This window comes from Microdochium trichocladiopsis, assembly GCF_020744255.1.
Source record: "Microdochium trichocladiopsis strain MPI-CAGE-CH-0230 chromosome Unknown B0I36scaffold_3, whole genome shotgun sequence".
Taxonomy (NCBI): Eukaryota; Fungi; Ascomycota; class Sordariomycetes; order Xylariales; family Microdochiaceae; genus Microdochium; species Microdochium trichocladiopsis.
In genome coordinates, this window is record NW_025763546.1 from 3,196,138 (window position 1) to 3,223,274 (window position 27,137).

The 27,137-nt window shown below is 55.5% G+C and overlaps 11 protein-coding genes across 11 annotated transcripts; 5 read left to right on the forward strand and 6 right to left on the reverse strand.

Annotated features, from left to right (window-relative positions):
* Positions 1 to 647: 647 nt before the first annotated feature.
* On the forward strand, positions 648 to 1,814 carry B0I36DRAFT_94281 (Got1/Sft2-like family-domain-containing protein). The gene is made up of 5 exons (XM_046163625.1): positions 648 to 870; positions 1,002 to 1,028; positions 1,129 to 1,177; positions 1,252 to 1,267; positions 1,447 to 1,814. Exons 1-5 carry the CDS (start codon positions 840 to 842, stop codon positions 1,744 to 1,746), a joined length of 423 nt encoding a protein of 140 aa, XP_046015673.1. The 5' UTR covers positions 648 to 839; the 3' UTR covers positions 1,747 to 1,814.
* A 760-nt stretch (positions 1,815 to 2,574) lies between these two features.
* B0I36DRAFT_360923 (profilin) lies at positions 2,575 to 3,374 on the reverse strand (the record flags this gene model as incomplete). The annotated part of the gene is made up of 5 exons (XM_046158410.1): positions 2,575 to 2,709; positions 2,804 to 2,947; positions 3,096 to 3,180; positions 3,261 to 3,276; positions 3,362 to 3,374. 5 exons carry the CDS (start codon positions 3,372 to 3,374, stop codon positions 2,575 to 2,577), a joined length of 393 nt encoding a protein of 130 aa, XP_046015674.1.
* Positions 3,375 to 4,798: 1,424 nt separating this feature from the next.
* On the reverse strand, positions 4,799 to 5,055 carry B0I36DRAFT_318644 (uncharacterized protein). The gene has a single exon (XM_046153322.1). It carries the CDS (start codon positions 5,035 to 5,037, stop codon positions 4,873 to 4,875), a length of 165 nt encoding a protein of 54 aa, XP_046015675.1. The 5' UTR covers positions 5,038 to 5,055; the 3' UTR covers positions 4,799 to 4,872.
* A 1,459-nt stretch (positions 5,056 to 6,514) lies between these two features.
* On the forward strand, positions 6,515 to 8,638 carry B0I36DRAFT_382261 (uncharacterized protein; the record flags this gene model as incomplete). Its single annotated transcript, XM_046160906.1, has 2 exons — positions 6,515 to 7,573; positions 7,634 to 8,638. The coding sequence occupies exons 1-2, from the start codon at positions 6,665 to 6,667 to the stop codon at positions 8,636 to 8,638; spliced, it is 1,914 nt and encodes a 637-aa protein (XP_046015676.1). The 5' UTR covers positions 6,515 to 6,664.
* Positions 8,639 to 9,589: 951 nt separating this feature from the next.
* Positions 9,590 to 10,600, reverse strand: B0I36DRAFT_372980 (putative snare protein; the record flags this gene model as incomplete). Its single annotated transcript, XM_046160154.1, has 4 exons — positions 9,590 to 9,630; positions 9,757 to 10,217; positions 10,398 to 10,480; positions 10,580 to 10,600. 4 exons carry the CDS (start codon positions 10,598 to 10,600, stop codon positions 9,590 to 9,592), a joined length of 606 nt encoding a protein of 201 aa, XP_046015677.1.
* Positions 10,601 to 11,756: 1,156 nt separating this feature from the next.
* B0I36DRAFT_347334 (activating signal cointegrator 1 complex subunit 3) lies at positions 11,757 to 17,859 on the forward strand (the record flags this gene model as incomplete). The annotated part of the gene is made up of 2 exons (XM_046156562.1): positions 11,757 to 15,606; positions 15,659 to 17,859. 2 exons carry the CDS (start codon positions 11,757 to 11,759, stop codon positions 17,857 to 17,859), a joined length of 6,051 nt encoding a protein of 2,016 aa, XP_046015678.1.
* A 256-nt stretch (positions 17,860 to 18,115) lies between these two features.
* B0I36DRAFT_94372 (FMN-dependent dehydrogenase-domain-containing protein) lies at positions 18,116 to 20,181 on the reverse strand. Its single transcript, XM_046163626.1, has 4 exons — positions 19,956 to 20,181; positions 19,861 to 19,898; positions 19,511 to 19,786; positions 18,116 to 19,445 (listed from the first exon to the last, which is right to left on the reverse strand). The coding sequence occupies exons 1-4, from the start codon at positions 20,056 to 20,058 to the stop codon at positions 18,372 to 18,374; spliced, it is 1,491 nt and encodes a 496-aa protein (XP_046015679.1). The 5' UTR covers positions 20,059 to 20,181; the 3' UTR covers positions 18,116 to 18,371.
* Positions 20,182 to 21,402: 1,221 nt separating this feature from the next.
* Positions 21,403 to 21,799, forward strand: B0I36DRAFT_360929 (uncharacterized protein; the record flags this gene model as incomplete). Its single annotated transcript, XM_046158411.1, has 2 exons — positions 21,403 to 21,682; positions 21,768 to 21,799. 2 exons carry the CDS (start codon positions 21,403 to 21,405, stop codon positions 21,797 to 21,799), a joined length of 312 nt encoding a protein of 103 aa, XP_046015680.1.
* Positions 21,800 to 21,903: 104 nt separating this feature from the next.
* Positions 21,904 to 23,436, reverse strand: B0I36DRAFT_318658 (uncharacterized protein). The gene is made up of 4 exons (XM_046153323.1): positions 23,303 to 23,436; positions 23,086 to 23,235; positions 22,905 to 23,018; positions 21,904 to 22,826 (listed from the first exon to the last, which is right to left on the reverse strand). Exons 1-4 carry the CDS (start codon positions 23,321 to 23,323, stop codon positions 21,966 to 21,968), a joined length of 1,146 nt encoding a protein of 381 aa, XP_046015681.1. The 5' UTR covers positions 23,324 to 23,436; the 3' UTR covers positions 21,904 to 21,965.
* A 114-nt stretch (positions 23,437 to 23,550) lies between these two features.
* On the forward strand, positions 23,551 to 25,478 carry B0I36DRAFT_94437 (Bystin-domain-containing protein). Its single transcript, XM_046163627.1, has 3 exons — positions 23,551 to 24,286; positions 24,361 to 24,863; positions 24,935 to 25,478. Exons 1-3 carry the CDS (start codon positions 23,673 to 23,675, stop codon positions 25,297 to 25,299), a joined length of 1,482 nt encoding a protein of 493 aa, XP_046015682.1. The 5' UTR covers positions 23,551 to 23,672; the 3' UTR covers positions 25,300 to 25,478.
* A 179-nt stretch (positions 25,479 to 25,657) lies between these two features.
* B0I36DRAFT_238433 (uncharacterized protein) lies at positions 25,658 to 26,749 on the reverse strand (the record flags this gene model as incomplete). The annotated part of the gene is made up of 2 exons (XM_046149613.1): positions 25,658 to 26,390; positions 26,496 to 26,749. 2 exons carry the CDS (start codon positions 26,747 to 26,749, stop codon positions 25,658 to 25,660), a joined length of 987 nt encoding a protein of 328 aa, XP_046015683.1.
* Between the last annotated feature and the right edge of the window lie 388 nt (positions 26,750 to 27,137).

Sequence of the window (27,137 nt, forward strand, 5' to 3'; positions counted from 1 at the left end):
AACAGCTGGTAATGCTGTGCGCACGATGACCAATGTTTCAGCAAGTGTTGGGGAAGATGAGAGCCAGGGCGAGTTAGACAAAGGCCAGCAATTTTTTTATGCGAGGCAGAGGGGCACAGTGTCAGAGAAAGCGGACCGCCAGGCGGGCGCGGCCTCTTCGGGTGCTTGGCGTACTGTGTCAATCAGAATCAGCACGGTAGCGATTCAACGGAGTTCCCCACGACCTGGGCAGGGAGCAAATGCCATTGTTCAGCTAGACAGCTGAATGCGTGATCAGCCTGTCACTGCCGGCGCTCAGACGTTTGCGGGCCGGTCGTAATTAGATGACTGTTATTTCAAAACACATGGAAGCCAAGGCGATAAACTACGGATGGAATCACGTAGGAAGCCTTAGGCAGGCCAACTTGACCTCTTCATCGACGCTTTCGTGCTTTGACCTCGGCCATAGCTGTTGAGGAGCTCTGAGCTGTGAAGACGCTGGATCATCATCAAAGCCAAATGCAGTGTGTGTTGCCCCTTGCGCTTGCCCAGGCCAAGCCCGGCCAGGGGCGCACCCGCTGCACTTTGACGTCGAGCTAGGTAGCTCTAGAGGGCAGGGAGGGCAACAGCCACTGCATCGCACCCACTTATTCCCATGCTGTCTCAAAGGGGCATGCGACAACTGGCCCATTATACCACACCACAACTTTAAAGACACCTTTCGACGGTTTGCGCGCGCACTCTCTCACACGACCCTCTCGCCAACTTTGGAGCTCCGTTCAAATCGCTAAACACACCTTCTCCTCCGTTCGCAAGTCCCAAGCCTAGCTGCTTCGTCGTTCGGTCCAGCACACAGCAACATGCCTACCATGTGGTTATCAGATTCCCAAAGTACGCCTCCCCGCACAATGCGCCTCCTGCTTCGGCCGACCGACGATGTGGCTTCGTGTCCCGCCATCTGCCCAGGGACTTACCTGTTGTCTTTGACTTGACTGGACGCTAATCTCTTATGCTCTTTTCAGAAATCGGGGTCGCTTTCTGCTCCGGTGGTGTGTAGCCCTGTTAAGCTCCGATCCTCTCACGCGACCTCGACCGAAATCCAATATAAGATCAGAAGAACTGATGGGCAGCTGGAATTCTCTGTTACAGGCGGCTTCTTCCTCATTGGAGGTGTGATGCTCTTCTTTGACCGGGCCATGTGAGTCAGATATTCTCGAGGCGAACTTGTTTGTGGTTCGGACGTCCAGTGCTGATATATTTCAACTCCCACAGGCTTGCCATGGGTAATGTACGTCGTTTGAGAACATCATAGTAATCCCCCACTTGCGCCGAATCGTGCAAAAAACCACACAAGACACGAGGACGACGACCAAGATCTGCAGAAACGCACAATTCGCAACCCATAGAAAACGCCTCGACCCTCCTGTTCCAACCCCCGTACTTACACTCGCGGAAACAAACAAACAGATCCTCTTCCTCATCGGCCTCACCATAATCATCGGCCCACAAAAGACACTGCTCTTCTTTGCGCGGAAACAAAAGGCTAAAGGCACGGCCGCATTTTTCCTTGGCCTGCTCATGATCCTCATGCGCTGGCCGCTCATCGGCTTCTGCGTCGAGCTGTACGGCATCATGGTCCTGTTTGGAGACTTCCTCGGCACGATTGCCGCCTTCGCCCGCAACGCGCCCGTCGTTGGACCGTATATCGGCCTGCTCATCGATCGGTCTGGCCTTGGTGGACGCCGGAACGCGGAGCTGCCTGTATGAGCCGGCAGGGTGAAAGGGAAAGGGCGGATGAGACTTTATTTGCCTTGCTGGTGTCGGTTCATACGTCCAATGGACGATGATACTGCAACCGATGGCCTCGCTGGCCTCCTTGCAACACCACCGTGGTACAAGCAGAAAGAAACAGAACCGGACTCGACAGCATCACAGATACGAAAAGGACAACTCACGGCGTCCAGGTCCCGCGCCGGGCGAACGGGTATATGTGGGGTCTACTACAAAGGAGTTGCTTAGGCGTTATGGGCGTTGATTGCGCCAGACTTACGGCTGTGCCAGCAGGGCAGGGACACATTATTGTGATGAATAGGCTATGTGCATAGAACATGAAGCTGTGCTTCGATCCGATATAGACATAATAGTGATGACCCACGCTAAGGCTGCCCACCATTCGATATTGTGTTTGTTTCTTTGTTTCTCAAAAGCAGTTCGGTTCATGCAGGGTATGGTTTCAGCTCCAGCTCACGAAGAGGCACTGTCTGTCATTGCTAGCACAAATCAGAGAATGTAGAAACGTCCGACCGCTGGGTATCTCGCACTCAGATATCAGAAAGAAAAGTCGTGGTGAAGAAAAAGGTCATTCTCGAGCGCAGCTCGTTGTTCGTTCTGCTTTTACATATCTCGGGAGTCTAAATCGTAGAAGAAACCATCATGACGCCATGGCCCCATCATGGTGGTTGAGAAGGTCGAGGTAGGACAGATGTCCCGACTGAGCACTGCAGCCAGAAAGGTATGCCTGCCCCTCTGGCCAGCCTATTCCTCGGTGGTTGCCTTGATCTTCATCCAGGCAGCTCGATCCGGGTTCGAAACAGCTTAATAGCCAACGCCGATGAGGTAGTCGGCGAGAACCTCGACGGTCTGCCTCGAGTTACCGGCAACCATGGCCTCGCCGTGGTGGCCAACGAGAATGGCCTGCTTCGTCTTGCAAATGCAGACACCGAGTCTGCCCTGTTGGTGGGGGGAGAAACAGGCAAAAGTTAGTTATATGGTGCCTAATTTGGCCCCCCCCCCCAGCCCTTGGTGTAAAAAAGTCCAGACGTACCTTGCGCGCGTAGATGGATCGGTCGTCAATCTGAGCAACAACGTAGCGGTCGCCAGCGATGTAGATACCCTCGGCCTGGGCCTTCTGCTGGTTGGCGGGGTTGGCATAGATGTCGGCCAGCGCCTTCATCTCACCAGCAGAGAGCTAATCAGCAACATCTGTCAGCACTGCTGTCTTTCACCCACATCGACGCAAACGTCCGCGAATCCGTCCTGGGTTTCCGGCGTCACGCCCCGGCAGTAAAGTCCCCAGGAGCGGATATAGAGAGAATATGAGAGCGGGGTCGTCGTACAGTGAAGCCGGCGGTTGTGGCCCATGCGCTGTCACCAGCGATGGAGACGATGGCGGCCTTATCGATGTGGCCGCTGCCGACGAGGCTGTTTTTGGGCGAGGACTTTGGTCAGTATTCCTGATTTTTGCTGCTCATGGCTGTCCGGCCAGCTCGCGGTGGTCGTACCTGGAATCAACATAGGCTACACGCGAGATGCGGTCTGTTAGCGTGTCTGAACGGGAGCATCCGGGAGCACGTCACCGGCACGGAAGAGTAGCTTGACCGACCTTGCCACGACATGTTGGGTGGTGTGCGGGGGGGAGAAAACTGCTGCTCTGAGGAACGGTAGGGTAGGGTAGTTGGAGATGTGAGGATGCACGCGCGAACAGAGGCGAGGGCTGTGTTTGGCGGCGGAAAGTTGTGAAGCAACAAAGAGCACGTCCCGCTGCTGGGATCAACAGGGTTGGTTGACAAGTGAGCGGTGCATAACTTGGACAGAACCCACTTGAGCGCACCGTCGGGCCACTGGTGAGGTGTTGCTGTCGGCCAGGCGAGGAGGGGCAGCGCAGCCCACACTGAAAGCTCTCGAATGGCGCTGTGAGGGGAAGAGGGGCAGTGGCTCAAAGCTGTTCGCAGCGGGCCGCCACGCCCTTTCCAAGGTTTGGACGAACGCGCCTTCGACACGCTATTTTACCCGTTGAAGCCCGCGTACTCGAGTACGTACTATACCTGAGGGAACGTATCTTTGGCTCTGAGCACGAACGGGCCAAATCTGTCGATTGAAATGCACTAGAAACGATGATTGATGGCAGCAAAATGCGACCATCCCCTCCCATATATGAGAATGACGCAACGACGACTTGATTCAGATGCCTGGGCAATTCTCTTGGTGGCCATGGCTTGCATGAGCTGCATGTCCCACCCCCGCAGGTCTCGACTGACAAAACCAACCGCCAGAGCTTGGCCACCACCCCCAAGAGTCTGAAAAGGTTCGTCCCTCAAATCCACCTGGACATGGACAAACGCCGTCGTTCCATTCCCGTAACCCAGCATGCTTGTTGCTCGTGGCGACTGTCTCGCATTCGTCTTCATTCCGTCGTTGAGGGCCTTTCAACCGAAGCTTAGGTTTAGAGCTTCGCGCAACTTCATAGTCCAACGCAATTTGGACTGGCGCAAGAAGATTGTGCTGATCGACGGAAGCCATGTCCAGCAGTATCGAGACTGCCTCATCTCACATTTCAGCAGTGCCGCCACCGTAGGCTCTTCCAATGATCCAGTTGATACCCATGATTCCAAGAAATGGCGTGGAGATGCCGCCAGAGCACCATCTAGGACGCAAGACGTCGGCCTCTCTCACGACGACCACTTTTGAGGTCGATGGAGCGAGCACACGCCTCTATGGTGCATGTGCCGAAATCTACGACGATCAGGACCGTCGTTCAGGATTAGCCATGCGAGCCTTTCTGCGGTGTCAGAGGCTACCTATGAGTGTTGCTAATTTGAGCCCATATATGGCTGGCCGTTGGCCGTTATTTGCAACAGGCGACAAGCGAGCTGGAACAAGACGCAGCGCCGTTAGCTATCATTCCCTCTGATGCTTGGACTAGGTCGCTAAGGTTGCACGCTACTTTATATGGGACATTTCAGATGCTATACCTACCTACCATGGACAAGCCACTTCGCACCCCAAGACGACGATTGTGTCAGAACACCACCCAGTGGCGATCGACGAAACCCGACAAGCCTGCCGACGGCTGACTGGTGTTCTGGAAGGCCCAACTGCCGCTCTAGCTGTTCATCAGATTCTGAAACAACGACTAAGCGCATGTCCGTCACCGGCTGCAAGGGATGAGACATGAAACCAAGTACCCCACGACCCTTGCAATAAGCCGCCTAGGGCCCATGGGTCGATCCGCTCCAGCAGCGTCCATTGGCCATCTCCACCCTTGTAAATCCCGGACATTTACTGCTTTTGGTGGCTCGCCATTCCTGCTTTCCTCCGACTCAACTGGGCGTTGACGGACACGATCATGGCGACGGGGACCTCGCCAGGGGTATTTATTCACGCAGTGCAACGTAGCACCGCAGCAATGTCTCAATGGAAAAGGCTTCGAACTACTGGTGCTGTGATGGGACTTGAACGGCATCTCCGCCATGCGGGAGGCGGATAGCCCTGCCACGGCTCTCTGGCTCTAACCAGGGACGGAGACTCTGATCGCACTTGTTAGGCCATGGCCACCAGCTCGTCGTCATGAAACACCCGCCGCCCACATACGATGCTGCCATCTGCGCACAAACATCCTGACTCCGGCAGACTAAATCGGTAACAGGCTCAAACTCGCGCCAAAACCTCCAGGATCTGATCCGCGCATATCTCCAGGATTTACAATACAGCTTCGTCTTGGCAGATCGTGACCGTCCACACTGTCAACACAGCATAGAACGGTGCTGCCAACCTCAGAAGTGGCCCGTATGGATTTGTGATAAGCCTGCCCGGCCGGGTCGGGAAGAGACATTCAAGGAAACCTCTGGATACTCAAGACCGTCAATAAATGAGCAAACGCTACCAGATAAGCATATGGGACCACGTTAAGTATCGAAACAGAAAGCACGCAAGCAGTGGGGGGGGCTGCTTGCCATCATTCATGTTGGCAACAAGGACGAATCGAATGCAGGCACCCTCGGCTGCATCGCACGGCCATGCTGCTGTCAGACCAGGGATCTGAGGCGCTGGTATGTCCCCTTTATCATGCGCGCCCTCCGGTGCACCATACCAGAGGTGTGCCTGCGTCTATCTGACACGCAACACGCGCCCTCCCCTCTCTTGACCCTTTCATCATCTTGCCCGCAGATGCTGCAAGGTACAGGGCTGCAGACAAGGGCATCCCAGCAAGTGAAGCATCCACTTCAGCACTTCTCAGCTCCACTCTGACTGCCGCGAGAATGGCCGCCCACTCGAAGACTGCCAGCATTTGCCTGGCATCACTTGTTGTGAGATTGCGGATATGGCTGCTTTCCGGTGCAGAACCGTTACCGCAAGGGCCTCGTGTGCACGCGCGCGCGGCTGTGTGGAATTTCAGGTAGGACGAGGCAATACTATCGCCCTTGGGCCGCTCCCGAATCCACCATCGTGGACGACCGGCTGCATCATGGGGCGCAATAAGGACGCGCAGGGCCGCATCGTTCTGGCGTGCAAGCTAGATAGACAATGTTGGTTCCTGCTCATCGTTGCGACCTCATCCGACTCGACCTCTGTGTTGTTTCCATTCCTTCGGCTTGATGCTGTTTGACATTTCTGCAAGCGGACTGTCGTTGTAGGTTGGTCGCATGACCCTGGCTGGTCGGACCCGGGGTTCACATCAGAACTCACAGGGATACACCCCCAAACAAGCCCCCGAACCCCAGCCATGTTCAAACTAATTGGACATTGCTTGCCATTCACGGGCAGGCCCAATGAGGTAACTCGTTCTGGGCCTGTTTCGAACGTCTACCAGCATCGCCCTTTCGTCTCGTCCTTTTCTCTCAAGACTTGTCTCTTTGAGATTCAGTCTGCACCACCGACTCCGCCTCCACCACCATACCATCACACCATGTTGAGACCATCGTCCTCGGATGGGCTGCGCTCGGAGAGTGACACCATCGACAGCTTCAGAGTCGACAAGAAGAGACTAGACAAGCGCATATCGCGGGACGATTCCTGGATAGTTACGGGCAAAGCCGGAGCTCGAACTCGACAATACATTCCTCCTCGGGGACTGCCAACGCCAGAGGCGAGCCCAACATCGAATTATGTCGAGCCTCTCATTGTGCCCACGCCATGGGCACCCACTCCCCGAGAAGAACAGATCGGGATGGCGTTGGGGAGCCCTTCCCTAGTCCCGCCGTGGAACACTTCTGCGTCTCGCAATCCGGCTGGCACGGGCAGCCCGGCCATAGTTTCTCCGTTTACGGGAGCCGTGGATGGGCCGTCGCCCGGTGGGCCGACTCCGAGGAAGGGCTCTGGCAAGTGGAAGATCTTTGGGATGTTTGGTCGAAAAGCAGCAGATACCAGCGCCCAAGGTACCTCCCCAGTTCCAAGCCAGAGTGATTTTGGAACACCCAGAACACGGACAGATTTATACGAACCATCTACGCCGGGGGATATTCGGAGCAAGCCACCAATCAGCCGATCTCAGACAATGCCGTCCCCGCGCGAGTTCGGCAAGGAGACCAAGAGACGGCCTTCAATGTCGAGGATGCGAAAGCCAAAAACGAACGACCTGGCCCCGCCAATGCCATCGCCATACGGAAACAGCAACAACAACAGCAGTAGCAGCGTGATCACCCCAGCTGTGGGCCAGAGTGGCTTCCTTGATGTGAACATTCCTAGTATCGAGATGGAGAGATATAGCATCATGTTTGAGAAGGTGTTGAATCCTCAACGCGTCTCACTCTTGTCCCGGAGACAAGGTGCTCTAGAGCAGCTCAAGACTGCTGGCGAGGTCAAGAACAATTTCAAGGTAATGCATGCCGACACGAGAGTGAGCAGGTCTAGGACGATGACTCTAATACCATGGCAGAAACAGACAATCTCTCAACCCATCCGTCGAGCCACTTCACCAAGCACAACCTCGCACGCTAGGTCGCCATCCTTCACACTGTTTCCTCAGAGTACCACCCCACGGAGGACGGGACCAACAGGCAGCCAAATGTTGTCACCGGAGATGGCAAGAGCACGCTCAAACACATCACCTGCTCATCTGCCCTCGCCAACAAAAACGACTTTTGACCAACCGCCCTCGGAATTGAAGGGAGCTGGAACGGAAGGTGCCCCGACGTTGACGTATAACCACTTGCGAGACACCCCGCAAAACGGAAAACTCACGATAGCGTCATTGGCTCGAGCCCGCGGGGACCACAGGCATCCGCCACGGACATCTTATTTTGTCGGTGAACCGAGCCCGATCATGGAATCGCCCATGGAGATGGAGACGCCAACTGGACAGGCCGGCTCGAAATCTGGCGGGCAAGTTCCGAAGCCGAGTGCGTACGAGCTCTCAAGACAGATGGCAGCGGCACAAGCGCAGACAACGCCAACTGCAGCCATCAAGGCTCATGCGGCCAGCGCATCCACAGCGTCTTTAACCTCTGCATCTGCCTCATCGGCCGGCGGGCATGCAGCCAACTCATCGATATCTTCTGCGCAGACATATCGCACCTTGAACTCGCAGATCTCCTTGTACACGGACACGGACGTGGACGAGACAGACCCGATGGTCATTGGCGGGGGTCGTGAGATGACACCAGCAGAAGTTTCTATCGCTCGCCAGATCTCTCTGTCGAGGCAGCAGCGCAAGAAATTTCAGCCGACCCTCACCGTTGCCTCGACGCAGAACAAGGTTGGCCGGACCTCCTCGAAGCCAAGGATACAGACCGACCAAATTGAGAGTGCCCGCATGGTAACCCCCAAGACGGCTACGCCAACGCTCGTGGTCCCCGAGGATCCCCTGCACTCTCCCTACGCCACTCCTCTCGGTGTTGCGAGAAGCCGCAAGAGCGAAAGAATCATCATTGATGCTACGTAGTTTCACGGAGAACCAGGGTCCGTTACCTCGGCCTTGAATGTCGACTTTGAAAGTCATTCGTCTCTCTTCATGAGGCTTGCGTAGAGCGCAAAAACCGAACAAATACTTGCGGCAACTCGTCGCTCAGGCTTGACGTTGGAAAGCAACTCTCTCAAGCACATTTTTCTTATCACTCCCTCACACCGACCCCTTCACTTCTTGAATCAGAGCACAGGCATAAAACCTCTTTTGGAGCCGGACATCCTCCATTGTGATCACACTTTTCTTCAACTGTCAACCATTTTTCGTTCTTCCTTTGTTTCATTTCATTTCATTCCAGGACATGAACACGGACATGTCGGAAGGAGCATGGCGTGTGCGCGCATCGGGATCCGGGACACTTACATCATCTACTTTGTTTCTTTTTTACCGCCTGGAGTATCGGTGTGCTGAAGCTTTGGCATTTTCGCAAAATGAAAGCATGATTTCTTCCGTTTTCTCAGATCGCACTTCAAGAGATCTCTGCACGAAAGCACACTTTGGTATTCTCTGCTCTCCCTGCTCCCTGGAGCGTTATAGTGCCAATTCGCACAAACAACCAACAAAAACACTCACGTGCAATCCGGTGACTCATTCCCAACGGTCCAACGTATGTGTCACAAAGAGCTCGGTGAAAGCGATTGCAAGTCTTCCATGAAGCCGGGACACGGGCCCAATGGGACGACATGAGTCAATCGAGCAACACCCATTTTACATAGCACTGGAATGAGGAAAGCGTTGTGGTTTCTGGAAAGTCTTGGGCTTGGAAAGTCCCGTGATTGATTTCAAAAGTCTTTTGCATGGTGTAAAAACGAGGTTCTGTGTACCAATGAATATATCCATTCGAGTAAGGGGGTTCGTTGTGGTCATGGTGATTGGGGTGTTCTTCGTTACGGTGCGTTGTCCTGATTGGCTGATTCTTTGTATACGTATCTACATTAGAATGCAGCATGAGTTCTGCTTCTTTGCTTGTTCTACTCGGGCGTGTTCTCGTCAGCAAAACAGTGGGAAACCAGAATGACTGCTGATACTCCTTCCAACTCCTCGATCTCGGGTAGCGAGGACAAGATAGAAAGGGAAGGGAATAAAAAGAAACATACGGTAAAACATCTTGCTCTGGTTACTCAGCCCATCGCTCTTGGCCACCAGGTCGTCAATCTTCTCGCCGCGCTGGAGGACGCTCTCGATGGTCTTGTGCAGGACAATCTTTGTCTCGTCGAGCTCGCGCTGGATCTTCATGATGCTGTCGGCCTGGTGCGGGTCCTGGTACTTTGTGAGGTAGTCCTTGAGCTCGGGCATGACGACGGCGCCGCTGTTGTCGGCCGTCGCGGACGACCAGGTGTTCTTTGGGTGGGCGGCCAGGAACTCGTCGACGACCTTGGAGAGCAGCTGGTGCGCGACGAGCGCCGGGTAAGCGTGGTCGCTGATGATGATGCCGCACACGCCCTCGGACCGCCCGTAGGCGTGGAATGTGTAGTCCTGCTCCTCGACGTCTTGCCGCTGGCCTGGGCGCGTCCGCTCGGCCACCGTCTTGGCAAACAAGGTCATGAACTCGCCATAGCTGTTGAGAGAGGGTGCGAGCAAGCACATGCGTGGTTAGCGTCTGGCTCTCAGAAACAAGAGACAGAGAGGGAAGAGGGTCGCGGTCGAGGTAAATCGCAAAGACGGGCTTCGAGGCGCTGTGTCTCCCCGTATGCCAGGCAAGGGGGGTAGAGTATCGAGGGGGGGGTGCTTATCGTACTTTGCACGGGTGAAGCGCGAGTATGCGCTCAGCTCCTTCTCGGCGACGAGCTCGACGGCGGGCTTGGCGTCGTTCTTGAGGACCTATGCGACCGAGAGATGTCAGGGCAGTGTCTCTGCCATATGGACAGGCGATGTCTGTCTGGACTGTGGTGATGTTGCGGCGGCCGGATCTTGACGTACACCGATGTAATGCAACTTCATGGTGGCGGCGGAGATACCGTTCGGGGGGTCGAGGGATCAAAGGGGCTGCCGTGTGCAGACGAAGTCGGATTCAAAGCTTCCAGTGCCGTACGGTCTGGAGCAGTAGGGATATGGTACGAAGAAATGACGAGGCGGCGACAGATCAAGAGGTTATGAATGGTAAAGGCGGGAGGATGGCCAGGCGGGAGGGGCGAAGCGGTGCGCTGAAGGATGGACGAGCGTGGTGGTGGAGGGAGAGTCCCTGAGTGTCCCGGGTGCCACTGACCGCGGCACGGCGGCGGCGGCGGCGGCTCCAGGAGTGAGAGGTGAGGTCACTTGAGCACCCTCTATCGGTGGCCACTAGCGTGCCCAGGCGGCGGGCTGCTCCACGCCCGGGCGGTTGCCACTTGATTAAGCTTCTGCAACCCACCGCCTGGGATCTCTGCCGCCTGATCACTGCCTCTGTCAATGGCTTCGGTGGCGCCTCAAAGCTGACATCCGAGCCTCCGAGCTCATGTGGGTTCCCATGTGTTCCAGCGGTTGATCCTGCTGCCTGTTCTGAAGGTTGCGATTTGAAGTCAGTCAACCAATCTCTTGGTAGTAGTCGACGATGCTGCACGGAGCACAGGTCTAAGCTTGAGTATACAATATACCGTATGCTCGAGCGATCGATGGGTTGTCACGACTGGTCTGACCCAGGGTGGTGAAGGCAGCGAGTGTATCAAGAGAGATGATGGATGGTGGGATCTTATTAGTCCCCGTTGGCCACGGACATACACGCTTGCATGTTTCCCCTGACAATCTTTCGGATCTGGGAAGATAGTAGGCACGTACTTACTCAAGATGGCGAGGAACATGATGGGCGGAAAACACACTGCAATGGCACAGAACAATTCCAGGTGGACTTCACAGTCTCTCCAGACTCATAATGATGCCAGGCCGAGACTCCTGGAGGGGCAGTTTAGAGACCCCCGTTTGTGGTGGGGCCGCCGCCAGTCCCTGGGCCTCACGCCGAAGAGTCATCACTCTTGCTACGTCCTCTTTTAAATGGCACGCTTCACTTACAGCCATGAGCTGTGAGCCGTGAGAAAGCCCATTTTGCTTTCAGCATAGCCTTTATTCGTCACGAACACCCTAGAAAGCGTGCTCGCAGTCCAGACACAAAATTCAACGCACGATGGCCAGCTCGACGGGCGCCGCAGCCGAAGCACAGTGGCGGGCGCAGTTCGCCGCCATGAAAGCCGCCCTGGACGACCTCAAGCTGTCCCAGAGCCTGGGCAAGTCTCCTTCAGTCGAGGCCAACGACTATGACCTCGACGAGGACGAAGACTTCACTTCAGGCAACAGCGGCGACGATGTCTGGGACTTCATCTCGGACAGCGAGGCTGATCTCTACAGCAGCGATTTCGTCGACGACGCCCATGGCGATCCCCTAGCCGGTCCTTCGGGAACGTCATGGTTCGCCGAACAATGCGCCATCATCTCCGCCAAGCGGGATGGCCTGTCTCCAGACGTGTTCCAGGCACAAATCATAGAGATTATTAGCTCCGGGCGCTCCGACGACGAGGTCCAGATGCGGCTCACAGATCTCATTGGCTTTGATGATCTCGATTTCGTGATTGAAGTCCTTTCTAAAAAGGACGAGATCCTGTCAAGCTCTTTTGGTGCAGCCGAGTCACAGCCCACGGGCCAGCGGCTGCTGTCCAGAGCCGAGAGGGATGCTGTATTGCGCCAACGAGATTTCGAGCACAAGAACGCCTCGTTGGCATCTGCAACATACAAAGAGGAGCAGTACCCGCACGTTTATAAAGCACACAATGCCGGCAACACCCTCAGCTCAACAGGGAAGAAGTATGCTCTGCCAGATGGCAGTGAGAGGAGACAGTTCGAGAAGTACGAAGAGTACTTTGTCCCGGCAGGCAAGGCGGGCACACTTGGCCCTGGCCGCAAGCTCATCAATATTGCGGACATGGATGGGCTATGCCGAGCAACCTTTAAAGGCTACAAGACCCTCAACAGGATGCAGAGTCTTGTCTACCCGGTGGCGTACAAGACGAGTGAGAATATGCTCATCTGTGCCCCGACGGGTGCAGGTAAGACAGATGCCGCCATGTTGACGATCTTGTCCACCATCGGTCACTATGTCACCCCGAATCCCATTGAGAACACCCAGGCGACGGATTTCGCCGTGGATCTCGAGGACTTCAAGATCGTCTATGTCGCGCCTATGAAGGCGCTTGCGGCTGAAATCACGGAAAAGCTCGGGAAACGACTTGCCTGGCTTGGTATCAAGGCACGTGAATATACTGGAGATATGCATCTTACCAAGGCAGAGATCGTCCAGACCCAGATCATCGTGACTACACCTGAGAAATGGGACGTCGTTACCAGAAAGGGTACTGGCGATACCGAGCTAGTGCAAAAGGTTCGGCTTCTCATCATCGACGAGGTCCACATGCTTCACGACGAGCGCGGTGCCGTCCTCGAGTCACTGGTTGCTCGTACGGAGCGACAAGTGGAGAGCACGCAGTCTCTGATCCGCATTGTCGGTCTCAGTGCCACGCTACCCAACTACATCGATGTGGCCGACTTCCTCAAGGTCAACCGATATGCCGGCTTGTTCTACTTTGACGCGTCGTTCCGCCCAGTCCCGTTAGAACAACATTTCATTGGTGTTCGCGGAAAGGCTGGTTCGAAACAGTCGAGGGAGAATCTTGACACAGTCGCTTTCGAGAAAGTCAAGGAGATGCTCGAGTGCGACCACCAGGTCATGGTCTTTGTGCACTCGCGACGAGACACTCTATTGACGGCCAAGATGCTCTATGAAAAGGCTGTGGACCAAGTTTGTGTCGATCTCTTTGATCCTCAAGCTCATCCCAAGTACGAGCAAGCCGTGAAGGATATGAAGTCCTGCAAGGCTCGAGAGCTTCGCGATCTGTTGCCCAAAGGCCTCGGCATTCATCATGCGGGCATGACCCGGTCCGACAGAAACCTCATGGAGCGATTATTTGCCGAGGGTGTGCTCAGGGTGCTGTGCTGTACTGCCACACTTGCCTGGGGTGTCAACTTGCCAGCTGCTGCAGTCGTCATCAAGGGCACTCAGGTGTACAGCGCACAGGACGGAAAGTTTGTGGATCTCGGGATTCTCGACGTCCTGCAGATTTTTGGTCGTGCCGGACGTCCTCAATTTGAGGACACCGGTATCGGCATGATCTGTACGACCGCTGACAAGCTGCCGCACTACCTCACGGCTGTCACCGAACAACAACCGATCGAGTCCAGGTTCTCGTCGAAGCTTGTTGACAATCTGAACGCAGAGATCGCGCTTGGTACGGTGACCTCGATCGCGGAGGCGGTCCAGTGGATTGGGTATTCTTATCTCTTTGTCAGAATGAAGAGAAATCCAATGGCCTATGGCATTGAGTGGGCAGAGATGAGAGACGACCCCAGCTTGGTCCAGAGACGACGGCAACTTGCCATCCAGGCTGCACGAACTCTGCAAAAAAGCCAGATGATCATCTTCAACGAGACGACCGAGGAGCTACGGAGCAAGGATGTTGGCCGTATTGCTAGTCAGTACTACATTCAGCAGACGAGTGTTTTGGTGTTCAACGAGATGATGAAGCCTCACTCGACAGAGGCCGACATCCTGGCGATGATTAGCATGAGTGGAGAGTTTGACAATGTGCAGTCTCGGGACAGCGAAGCTGACGAGCTGACGAGACTCAAGACGGAGGTGGCGCCGTGCGACGTCAAGGGCGGCATCGACACCCCTCAAGCGAAGACGAATATCCTTTTGCAAGCCTACATCTCGCGAGCACAACCCGAGGACTTTGCCCTTGGCAACGATCTCAACTATGTTGCGCAACAGTCTGGACGAATCTGTAGGGCGCTCTTCATGATTGCACTTAATCGTCGATGGGGACATCAGTGCCTCGTCCTTCTGACCTTGGCAAAGTCGATTGAGAAGCGCATATGGCCTTTCCAGCATCCACTGCACCAATTCGAGCTGCCAAAGTCGGTACTGAACCAGGTTGATGCTAAGGAAACGCTCACGATTGAGGCGCTGCGCGATATGGAAGCAGCCGAAGTCGGAGGCTTGGTGCACAACCAGAATGCTGGCAAGAAGATTGCCGGCATCATTAGCAACTTCCCTACTCTCACGGTGGAAGCGGAGATTGCCCCTCTGAACCGTGACGTTCTTCGCGTCAAGCTTTTCATCACCCCCGACTTTAGGTGGAACGATCATATGCACGGGAAATCGGAGTCTTTCTACATTTGGGTCGAGCATTCAGAGACCTCGGAGATTTACCACCACGAGTTCTTCATCCTGAACCGGCGGAAGTTGTACGACGACCACGAGCTCAACTTTACCATTCCTCTGTCGGACCCCTTGCCAGATCAGATATATGTTCGAGCAGTGTCTGACAAATGGCTAGGAGCAGAGACGGTGACACCTGTGTCATTTCAACATCTCATTCGGCCCGATACAGAAAGTGTCTATACCGATCTGCTCAATCTCCAGCCTCTACCAATCTCAGCGCTCAAGAACCCTGCTCTTGAGGAGCTGTATGCCAAACGCTTCCATTTCTTCAATCCGATGCAAACGCAGATCTTTCATACCCTGTACCACACTCCAGCGAATGTGCTGCTCGGTTCGCCCACGGGCAGTGGAAAAACTGTGGCTGCCGAGCTTGCAATGTGGTGGGCGTTCCGCGATAAGCCTGGGTCAAAGGTCGTTTACATCGCACCCATGAAGGCTCTCGTCCGCGAACGTGTTAAGGACTGGGGGACACGACTGGCCGGACCATTAGGACTGAAGCTGGTCGAATTGACGGGTGACAATACCCCAGACACAAGGACAATCAAAGACGCCAACATTATTGTTACAACACCTGAGAAGTGGGACGGTATCTCGAGAAGCTGGCAGACAAGAGGCTATGTTCGCCAAGTGTCACTTGTCATCATCGATGAGATCCACCTTCTGGCAGGCGACCGTGGTCCTATTCTGGAGATTATTGTTTCACGTAGGTACCTTGCAGCTGAGGGCGCTTGAATAGTCCACTGACAATCAAGTAGGTATGAATTATATCGCCGAGTCAACCAAGAATCCTGTTCGGCTCCTCGGCATGTCGACAGCTTGCGCCAACGCCACGGACCTCGGCAACTGGCTTGGAGTCAAGGAAGGGCTGTTCAACTTCAGGCACTCGGTTCGGCCTGTTCCACTGGAGCTGTACATCGATGGGTTCCCCGAGGTCAGGGGTTTCTGCCCGTTGATGCAGTCGATGAACAGACCTACTTTTCTGGCTATCAAGAACCACAGTCCGGAGAAGCCGGTTATTGTGTTCGTGCCATCTCGTCGACAGACGCGACTGACTGCCAAGGATCTCATCAACTTTTGTGGTATGGAAGACAACCCGCGACGCTTTGTACACATGGACGAGGATGATCTGCAACTCAATCTCTCCCGGGTCAAGGATGACGCCTTGAAGGAGGCGATCAATTTTGGCATCGGGCTGCATCATGCTGGTCTTGTCGAGTCTGACCGCCAGCTTGCCGAGGAGCTCTTCCTCAACAACAAGATCCAGATCCTCATCGCCACCAGCACTTTGGCGTGGGGTGTCAACTTGCCTGCGCATTTAGTCGTCGTCAAGGGCACGCAGTTCTTCGACGCCAAGATCGAGGGCTACAAGGACATGGACCTCACAGATGTGCTGCAGATGCTGGGCCGAGCTGGACGACCACAATTCGACAATTCGGGCGTGGCCCGCATCTTTACACAAGACTCCAAGAAGGACTTTTACAAACACTTCTTGCATACAGGCTTTCCTGTAGAGTCCTCGTTGCATACAGTCCTAGACAACCACTTGTGTGCCGAGATCTCCGCCGAGACCATAATCACCAAGCAGGACGCGCTGGACTACCTCACGTGGACATTCTTCTTCCGCCGGCTGCACAAGAACCCTTCTTACTACGGCCTCGAGATCTCGGCGGAGGAGCACAACACGATTGCAGCACAGCAGCTGGCGAATGAGTTCATGATTGAAATGGTGACCAACTCACTCAACGAGCTGGCGGCGTCCAAGTGTGTCGAGGTCTTCCCGAACGGCGATGTTGACCCTACACCCCTTGGCAAGATCATGAGTTACTACTACCTCTCGCACAAGACCATCCGCTCGCTAGTCAAGTATGCCAAGCCAAAGGCGTCCTTTGTTGACGTGCTGACCTGGATGTCGCGAGCGACCGAGTACGATGAGCTGCCTGTGCGACACAACGAGGATCTCATCAACGCCGAGCTTTCGAAGCATCTGCCATACGGAGGCGACCACTTTGGCCTGCCAATGTGGGATCCCCACGTCAAGGCATTCCTGCTTCTACAGGCCCACATGGCTCGCATCGACCTCCCCATTACCGATTACGTCGGTGATCAGACGAGCGTGCTCGACCAGGCGATCCGTATCATCCAGGCGTCCATCGATGTCCTCACCGAGCTCGGCCACCTGTCCAGCTGTCTGGAAATGGTTACGCTATTGCAGTGCATCAAGTCGGCCCGCTGGCCCGAGGACAACCCATTGTCCATCCTGCCTGGCGTCAAAGCCGAATCCGACTCTGCCCTTGTGACGGGCAAAAAGGACAAGGGCAAAGACAACAAGGACAACGCAACGACCTTGCAGAAGCTCACTGCCCTGTCCCGCGCACAGCTCGACAAACTCGTCTCGAGCACCTTGCACATCCCACCGTCCCAGCAGACGCGCTTCCACCGCGCGGTGTCCATCCTGCCCAACATCGCCGTAAAAGCCGAGGACGTGACCGCGCAGTCCTTGACCGTCACCCTGCGCAGGCTGAACCCGATCGTCGAGCGCGAGGGTCGCATATACGCCCCGCGCTACCCGAAGCCGCAGACCGAAGGCTGGTTCGTGATCGTGTGCGACGTGGCGAGGGACGAGATCATCGCTGTGAAACGTGCCGGGTGGTCCTCCTCCTCTTCTTCCTCGTCCGGCGGCGGCGGAAAGGGCAAAGGGTCTGCGGGCGGCAGCGGTGGTGGTGGTGGTGGTGGTGGTAACGGTGTGAGCACGGGCTCCAAGCCCACAGCCCGCGCCAGCATCAAGCTGCCCGAGCCCGAGAGCCCCGAGGCCCGCACTCTGACGCGCAAGGTAGACGTCATCATTGCGAGTGACGCATACGTCGGGATGCAATATGAGATTCTGGGCGTCGAGATCCCTGGTGTCCCGATTGTCGATGACGATGTCGGCAAGGGGAAGAAGGGCGGCGGGAGTTGAGGCTGCAGGTTTTGCACGGAGAGTCCATTCCTTGGTCCTGTCCGATAGTGACAATACAATCGCAATAGACCACTTCTGAAATCGCGACGACTCGTGAGCACTTCCACAGCAGGGGTCGGATGTGCTTGTCGAGTGTGCTTGTCGCGAGGTGGCGTGTCAGATTCGGGGATTGACGTTGAGATCATGAAGTGAAGCCCATCATCATTTGTCATCGAGACAGATGCGTCGCGGGCCGTGCGTAAACCGCCAGGCTGCGTAGTCTTTCCCCTCCCGTGCGCGCGCATGTGTGGCATCTAGCATCCTGCTTGTGATCTCTTCTGTCTCTAACCTCACAATTTAGCAAACGGAGATCGGCCGGGGCAAGGCACGCCTGTGTATGTGTGCTTTCATGGGGAGCTGTCCCTACAAACTGTTCTCTGTGTATACATTGCTATCGATTATCTGTCTACTCGCACGCTGATATCCAACGGACATGTATGACGAAAATTATGACGTGAAGATAAGGGAGGCATCTACAGCTTAGCCTTCGGCTCCTTCCACGCAGGCGTTGCCAGAGTATCGTACACCTTGCGACCCAGATGATCTGTAGGCACGCTAGTGACGTGAGCGTGGATGTTCCTCGTATCAACGAGAGAAGGGTTGAGCTGGTCGATACTCGTGCAGCCAATGAGGCGCATGTTCATCTCCATCTCGTCCTTCAGAAGCGCCATTGCACGATCCACGCCGTCAAAGCCGTAGCCGGACATGGCGTAGAGGAATGGCCTGCCGATGCCCACGCCCTTAGCGCCTAGGCAAAGCGCCTTGAGGATGTCTGTGCCTCGCCGGACGCCACCGTCGACGTAGACCTCGATCTTGTTCTCCAGGCCGAGCTGACGCAGGACTGGCATGACTTCAGCGAGTACCTCGACCGCAGAGGGGGCGAACTCGAGCTGCCGTCCGCCGTGGTTGGACAGGACAACACCCTCGCAGCCGTACTCGACAGCCTTGAGAACATCCTCGACACGCTGCACGCCCTTGAGAATGATGGGCATCTTGGTAATGGACTTGAACCATGGAATGTCCTTCCAGGATAGGGCGGGGTCGATGAAGGACGAAATGGCGCGCGCCGCACCCTGTGAATTGTCGGTGGACTGTCCTTGCTGGACGTTGGTTCCCTGATCGGTGAATTTGGCACGCATGTCCTTCTCACGGCGGCCAAGCTGGGGCGCATCAACTGTGATAAAGAGACCCTTGCATCCACGCTTCTCGGCGTGCTGCACGATGCGCTTGGTGATCTCACGGTCCTGGTTGACATATAGCTGCATCCACTGCACCTGGTCGCCTTCGGCAGCGTCCATGATCTCGTCGAATGAGCATGACGCAAGGGTTGGGATCATTTGAATGACATTGTGCTTCCTAGCGGCCCTCGTTAGGACGACCTCGCCCTCCGGGTGACCAAGCTTTCCCAGAGCAGTGGCGGTCACGTAGAATGGAATATCAACTTTTGTGCCCAGCATAGTCGTCGAGAAGTCGACTGTCTTCACATCGACGAGGATCTTGGGGCGGAACCATATCCTGTGGTAGGCCTCGTGATTTTCACGCATGGTCTAGGTGGGAAAACAAGTCAGCATACAAATCGTACAGGGGTCAGAGCACAGAGAGAAGGACTAACAATCTCATCATCCGCAGCACTCGAATAATAACCCCAAGCGCCGCGCTTCATTGTGTTCTTGGCAACGGCCTCAAAGTCCATGAGGTTGTAGCACTGCTCGAGCAAAGGCTTGTCCTTGACGCGCTGGAGGCGGGCCTCCTCATCCGGATCGAATTCCTCCTCGACCTTTGCAACGGTGGACATGTCGACGGGACCAAGGTGCTTCGACTTGTCGAGGTACTTGTCGAGCGTGTCTGGAGGGTGGATGGGCTCGTACTCGGCGGTGGCGTCCTTACCCTGTGGCACAAGGGAGGTTATTTTAGTAGGTTGAAGGCAAGAGCGCGGGGACCAAGACGTCAAGGGCGACGTACGGCATACTTGAGGATGATCTTCATGCCGCCGGGATGTTCTGGATAGAGTATTAGCCGTGGAAGCTACAGTGCAGGCACGAGGAACTGCTGCATACCTGGCAGAAATTCCGTCACATCGTATGCCTTGCCATGGACGACGACCCAGCAAGACTCCTTGCTGTCGTGCTTGGACACCTCTACTCCTGAGAGAGGAGCCATGGTGCCAGACTGGGCGATTGGTGAAGGCGGAAGAGGCTAGGGCGAGATCGGAGGCAAGAGAAACAAGACGATGGCGGTCCGGCGGAAAAGGTCGAACCAACGGCGGACGATATGATGCCGGTGTGCTGAGCAAGAGTGGAAGAAAAACAAAGCCCCGACTCGCTGTACGGCCCAAGCAGGAAATATTCACAATGAAGAACGAGGACTCGGGAGGAAGTGCGAAAACGGGAGTTGTGGTCCGGTGGTTTTATTTGTTGCCGGCGGCAGGGGCCGGGGGGATTCTCTGGGGGAAAGCGCGATCGACTGGAGCGGCGCCCCCACAAAGCGCTCGCTGGCTCGGGCCAAAGGACTGCGGGGGAGCCACCATTGTCAATGACGGCACCGCCATTCGCCCTCCGCAGACCGGGGATGCGAGCAGCCATTCATTCACGGCGGAAGCCGTGGTGCAGAACAGAACACCCCGTTTCTCTGGCATTCGGCTGTCCTGACGGTGCAGTGCGCTGTTGACTCGGGGCATTTCAGCACCATGTCATCCGCTTGTGCAGCCTGTCGAGGCTGCTGGCGAGGTTGACAAGACAGACAGACAGACAGACATCTTGCAGGCGAATGCCCAGACCTGGTCCAGGCGTAAATTGTTGGAGATTGTGCAGCAGGTGGAGAAGGGCCCCCTCCCCTGGTGCGGAGCCTCTCCGCCCTTGCCTGGCCGTGGTTGCTTGCCTCGCTTGCGACCTCGCTCGCCTCCATCTCGCCCAGCCCAGCAGGATCCTCTTTCTGTCGTGCCTCCTCCTGCCTGCAAAGCTTATTGGGCACCCTCCAGACTCTTGGCCATCAGTAAAAACCCGGGGAATGATGGCCGGGTCGCAGGGGCGGTTGACCAAAGAACGATGGCAAAAAGTCCCCAGTCTTGCGTCCTCGGCGCGGCTAAGCTCGCTTGACTTTTCAAGATGACATTTGGAAATGCAAGACACAAGTTGCTGGATGGAAAGACAATCGGATCCTGCCCGGCCCTCTGACTTCTTAAGGCAAAGCCGGATCTAACCTACTCGAGTATTTTGGATGACGTTTCAATGGGAGGGCAATGCATGCTTTGAAATCGACCGGCTGGCAGGAATTGGTCAGCACTGCAGTCTAGAGTTGTCGCACGCAGCTTTCCCTCGAGCGAGACTCAAACTACCCCGCCGCCGAGAGAGCATATATACGCGTATATATAAGAGGAAACACATGTCTCCCTCGTGGAACATCAGCTACTGAATACTGCCTTCCCGCCGAGCCTCATCCTCACACAAACCTCAACAACAGCATCCAACATCTTTCGTCAGCCGCCCCACAAGACATCACAAAGCCATGCCGTCCGGCCACGTCAAAGCAACCGTCAACGGCACCACCATCGCCGAGGCGGACCACTACGAGTTTGTCGAGGGAAACATCTACTTCCCGCCCGACGCAATCCGCTCCGAGTATTTCCAAAAGACGAGCCACTCAACCCACTGCCCCTGGAAGGGCGACGCGAGCTACTACACCATCAAGGTGGGCGGTGACAGCGGAACCGAGCTGGAGAATGCCGCATGGTACTACCCCGAGACATATGACAAGGCGGCCCACATCAAGGACTATGTCGCCTTTTGTAAGCCCACCCTGAATGGACCACTTGTAGCGAATAAGTTTGTGAAAATGAGTGCTATGCTAATGCTGCATTGTGTCGTCGGTAGACAAGAACAAGGTTGACATTTCAGGACCCTGAAATCTCAATTGGGAGAATATACAGCTACGCAGGTCACCTTAGTGCTGGGGTACCATAATGGAATAATCCATATGGCTTATTACACAATGACGAATCCCGAGTGACTTTCCATGTAAATGATGTGTCATATTCTTCTGGTGTGTTATCTTGCCCATCCTTGATGGGTCTATACTTCGACAATCTCATTGTCATCATCATCATCATCATCTTTGCTGGCCGTGATCGCTTTCCTCGATGTATCCACCACCACCTCTGGCTCGCCATCCTCAAGTTCCGTGACCCGCGCCGCCTGCTCCTCTTCCTCCGCCGTGGCATCGTCCCGCATGAGCACCTGCACCAGTCGCTCGCAGGCATCTTGCACGCCATCGTTTTCCACGTGCATGTGCGTCTCCCGGATGATCGGGTACACCTTGACCTTCCGGAGGTAGTCGCGCACCTCCTTGGTCGTGGTCAGCAGCAGAAGCGTCTCGACGTGCGTCTGGATGATGTTGGGGTCTGAGTCGCGCTGCTTGTCCGGCGGCAGGAGCTGCAGGTCCGTGAGCATCTCCATCATCTCGTCCTCGTCGTACTCCTCGCTGCCCATGATCGGAAGCAGGATATACGGCAGGATATCGATCTCGTCGTCGGCGATCAGCTGCTGATGGTAAGGGATCTCAAAGGCAATGTTCTTGATGGTCGACGCGACGCCCTTGCGCCGCACGTCGGACTTGTGCTCAGTAAAGACCTTGATCTTGTCGAGCGGGATCACGCCGTCGTACTCCTGCTTCTTGAGAAAGTGCTGGCGGAACTCGGCGTGTTTCGAGAGATCCGCAAACAGGTACGCCAGATGATCAAAGTCGGCGTTCTTGTTGTAGGTGCCGTCTGCGCCCTTGACGAACAAGTCCAGTAGCTGATTAACTATCAGCTCGTCCGTGTCGAGCCCCTTCTGTGCCGGTTGTTTCTTCTCGAGGATTTTCTTGAACCCGTCATACTTTGCCAGGTTCGCGAGCAGCATCGAATGAAGATTTGCATTTGGCTCTTCAGGCAGCTTTGTTATTCATTATCATCATATTAGCCACAAAAGCCTTGAAGCATCAGTTGAGAGGACGTCTTGGGTCACACTTACAACCACATATCCTAGCAGGTTGTCCAGAAACTTGTCATCTGAAGCAACCCGGGCCAGGATTTCTTGGTCTCCCGTCAAGTTTATAAGGATGGTCAAGACATGTTCTGCTAATTTCTGTTTGTCGTGGTTAATGAATCGTCTACCTGAAGGACTCTGCTCACTAGCAGAAATGGGTACTTACAGGGTGATCTTTTATCAGAGTTTTCAGGTTTTCTACAGGCTTAAGATTGTCGGCCTTGAATATGCTCGGCTGAGAAATCGAGTATGGTATAAGCCCCTCCGCCGCAAGCACCCGAATCTGCGGGTTGGGGTGGACGATGAAATCCACCAGCTGTGATAGTTCATCTGAGTCAGAGATACATGATGATTCCCAGGTAGTTCCAGACACTCTGACAAACCTCTTCGAGTTCTGTAGGCATCGTGATTTTATCTGTGCTCTGTATAGGTGTTGTCGCAACAAGCCAAGCATGCGAACAGAAAAATCTATTAGTGACTGAGTGAGGCGCTGTTGCAGGACCCCACTATGATGATGTAGCCCGCTGGGGTCGCCAGAGGGCGTGCAGCGGCGCGCTCTATGGCGGGGGATGCCGCCCAAAAGTTTTATCGATACAGAGGGCCCCACTACATTTTTTATTTTCCTGTGCCAGGGTCCTCCACTGTCTTTTGGGCCAGCGGCCAGCGACGACGAAGTTTGGTAGCTGAGCTTCGAACCGACCGAGAAGTTCTCGCCGACCGTCTTTCCCACCAAAGACCACATCCTTGGATACCATGCCGAAAGCCACAACACCAACCCGCCACGCGGCGCGGCGGCACAACCCCCTCGAGGACGATGTTATCGCCACTGGTCGCCTGACCAACAAAGCTCCGAAGCGGGGTTCCAAGAACAAGGACGAAGATGCGGAACACTACATCGACGCCAGAGCCTCCAAGCAGATCCTGAACCTGGGTCGCGAGCTCGCTGAGGAAGCCGACGCCGCCGCCCCGAGGCCGCCCAAGGACAACGACGCGTTCGGCCAGAACTGGGCTTTCGATCAGCCCGAGGACGACAGTGGCGCCGCTGACGACGACGTGGTCTACGACGACGACGATGCTGCGTGGGGCGACGAGGACGAGATTGTGGAGGAGATTGAGCTCGAGCCCGAGGACCTAGACACCTTCAACAGATTCCTGCCCACCGAAGGCGAGGACTCGTTATTAACAGAAGGCTGGCCGGGCGTCGGAGGCCCAGCACAAGAACAGCAAGGCGGCGGAAGCAAGAACCTTGCCGACATCATTCTTGCCCGGATCGCACAGCACGAGGCTGGGGAGGATGTGCCACAGGAGATTGAGCCGATAGACGAGGACTACGAGCTGCCGCCCAAAGTTGTCGAGGTTTATACTCAGTGAGTTTCCTCCACCTCTTGAACCAGTACAATCCCTTGGGCATGCATGACTGATATTTCTTGTTTTCATCCAGAGTTGGTCTCATCCTGTCCCGGTACAAGTCCGGAAAGCTCCCCAAGCCGTTCAAGATCTTGCCCACTATCCCTCACTGGGAAGACATAATTGAGTTGACCAAGCCCGAGCAATGGACCGCCAATGCGTGCTTCCAGGCCACCAGGATATTTGTCTCTTCGAAGCCTGCCGTCGTGCGGCGATTCATGGAGATTATTCTCCTTGAGCGCGTCCGTGACGACATTCGCGAGACCAAGAAGCTCAACGTCCACCTGTTCAGCGCTCTGAAGAAGGCTCTCTACAAGCCCGCGGCGTGGTTCAAGGGGTTCCTCTTCCCCTTGGTTGAGAGCGGCACATGTACGCTGCGCGAGGCTCACATCATCTCGGCCGTACTGGCTCGCGTGTCAATACCGGTTCTGCACTCTGGTGCGGCGATCAAGGGACTGTGCGATATCGCGGCCCTCGAGTCTTCAGCAGGCACTGAGGGCGGCGGTGCCACAAACGTATTCATCAAGACCCTGCTAGGTATGAGTTCTGACCAGATCCGACCCTCGACATGCTATGGCGGCTAACAAATAATCCTCCCCGTCTTACAGAAAAGAAGTATGCGCTGCCGTACCAGGTCATTGACTCTCTCGTCTTCCACTTCCTGCGTTTCCGAAGCGTCAACCCAGCCGCCATCAAGGAGGGCGACTTGGCCAACATGCACGACGAGAGGGCATCGGCTCAGGCCAAACTGCCAGTCATCTGGCACCAGTGCTTGCTGGCGTTCGCCCAGCGGTATCGAAACGAGATCACCGAGGATCAGCGCGAGGCCCTGCTTGACCTGTTGCTCACGCACGGCCACCACAAGATCGGGCCAGAGGTCAGGAGGGAACTTCTCGCAGGACGTGGGCGGGGTGTTGTTGCCGAGCCACAGGGGCCGGCGCTGGACGGCGATGATACCATGTTGATTGATTAATTGACCCTGTTGCATACGGCGTTAGTGTTTGGCGGGCTTGCTACATTTGTTCGCGATCACGGGGTTTTTCTTGTGCACATAGAATTGGACTTCTGGGTACGATCGAATGCAATTGCTGACAATCAACCTCCGATCCATTGATTCTGCAAGTATATGGCTGAAGTGTACATAATGCTTCAAAAAAAGACCCGAGAGGAAGGTATGATGAAGATGTGTAGCGAGTCTGAAGTTCTGATATCTTTGTAAATGATATTTATACGCCAAGCGCCAGCTCCCGAGGGCGGATCGAAGTGCCATCGACCGCCATGACAAAACAACAAGGGCCCCATGATATTTTTTTCCCCTTCCACTTCTTTTACTATTCCTCCTCCTCTTCGCTCTTCTTGGTCTTCCTCTTCTTCTTTTTCCGCTCGGCGCTGGGCTCCTCGGGGGCGACATACTCCTGCACGCGCTCGCGCTTCTTCTCCTCCTTCTTGACCTTCTGCTTCTCCATGCGCTCCTCCTGGGCGATGCGCTTCTTGGCCTCGCGGCCGATGTGGTACTCGCCGGCCTCGATTTGCAGGTCGACCTTGCTCTTCTCTGGCGCGGGAGGGAACGGGGTGTACGGCTTCTTGGACTTGTCGCTGACCTTGAAGGGCACGCGGCGGCGGCTGAGGTTGCGCTTCTTGTAGTTGGGCAGGAACCGGTCCCAGCTCTCGTTGGCGAGCTCCGGGTCCTTGGCGAGCTCGCGCTTGATCATGAGCTCCTTGAGCTGGTAGATGGGGTGCACGTTGGCCATGCAGTCCTCAATCACCCGGCGCACCTCCTTCAGGCCCTTGTAAGGCCCCATCACGGACACGGTGTTGCCGTGCACCAGGATATACGTCTGCGTGAGGAGCTCGAGGGCCTTGAGTGTCTGGCCGCCGGGGCCGAGGATGCGCTGCCGCCGCTTCACAAACTTTTCCTTGTTGCGCACGAGGGAGCGGATCTTGATGATGTCGCACGCGACGCCGTCCTCGAGAATCTTGATCGCCTGGGGAGCAGGCACGCTTCGGGCTAGTAACTTGACGAGGTCGCGCGCGTTGAGGATGGCCGCTGGATCATATGTTTTTCTGTTTGCGAGCAGGAAAAACCTGGTCAGCGACTCTAGTCTACTACCGGGGAAGAAAAAAAAGGTACTTGTGGCTTCTGCTGAAGCGGGTTTGGAGAGAACGTACCTTGTCGTCTTGACAGTCATGCAGCCCTCGACGAGATCGAGCGTGCAGGCGATGCCCGTCTTCTCGAGCGACTTTGTGATGAGCGGCCATGCCTCCTTGAGGTAGACTTCTCGGTACTTGGGGAACAGGATCGCAAAGGACGACTCCTCGGCAAAGGTGCCGCCGGCATTGTCTTGGGGCTTGAACTCCTCAATCTTCCACTTGTCGATGTCGTCCGTGTCCCACGGCTTCTCCTTGTTGTTTGTTGACGGCATCGCTGTGCGTGTCTATCCAATCGTAGCCCAGGTGCGTTGGGGGTCAGGGGGTTGTGGTGTTTTGTTTTCGCGGGGTCTGGCGGATGGTCTCTGTCTGTACTGTCTGGCTGGCTGGCTGGCTGGCTGCTTGCTGGTGAACTTTTTCCAAAAGAAATTTGGAGCTGTCGGGCCTGCCGCCCAGGATTTCGTCGGCGCTAGAAACCGCCGTTGTGGGGCCGCCGTCCAAGTCTTGCCCGGACGGCTTGGCACGGATGCTCTGGCTGGTCGTGTCTTGTCTACAGAGCGGCCCTTTGCAGTTGTTTCTAGCAGCAGTCACAATCTGGGAGTCCAGGCCCTAGAGAAGAGACTTATGAATGATATACCATGATATAGTCGTTGCGGTCTTGAG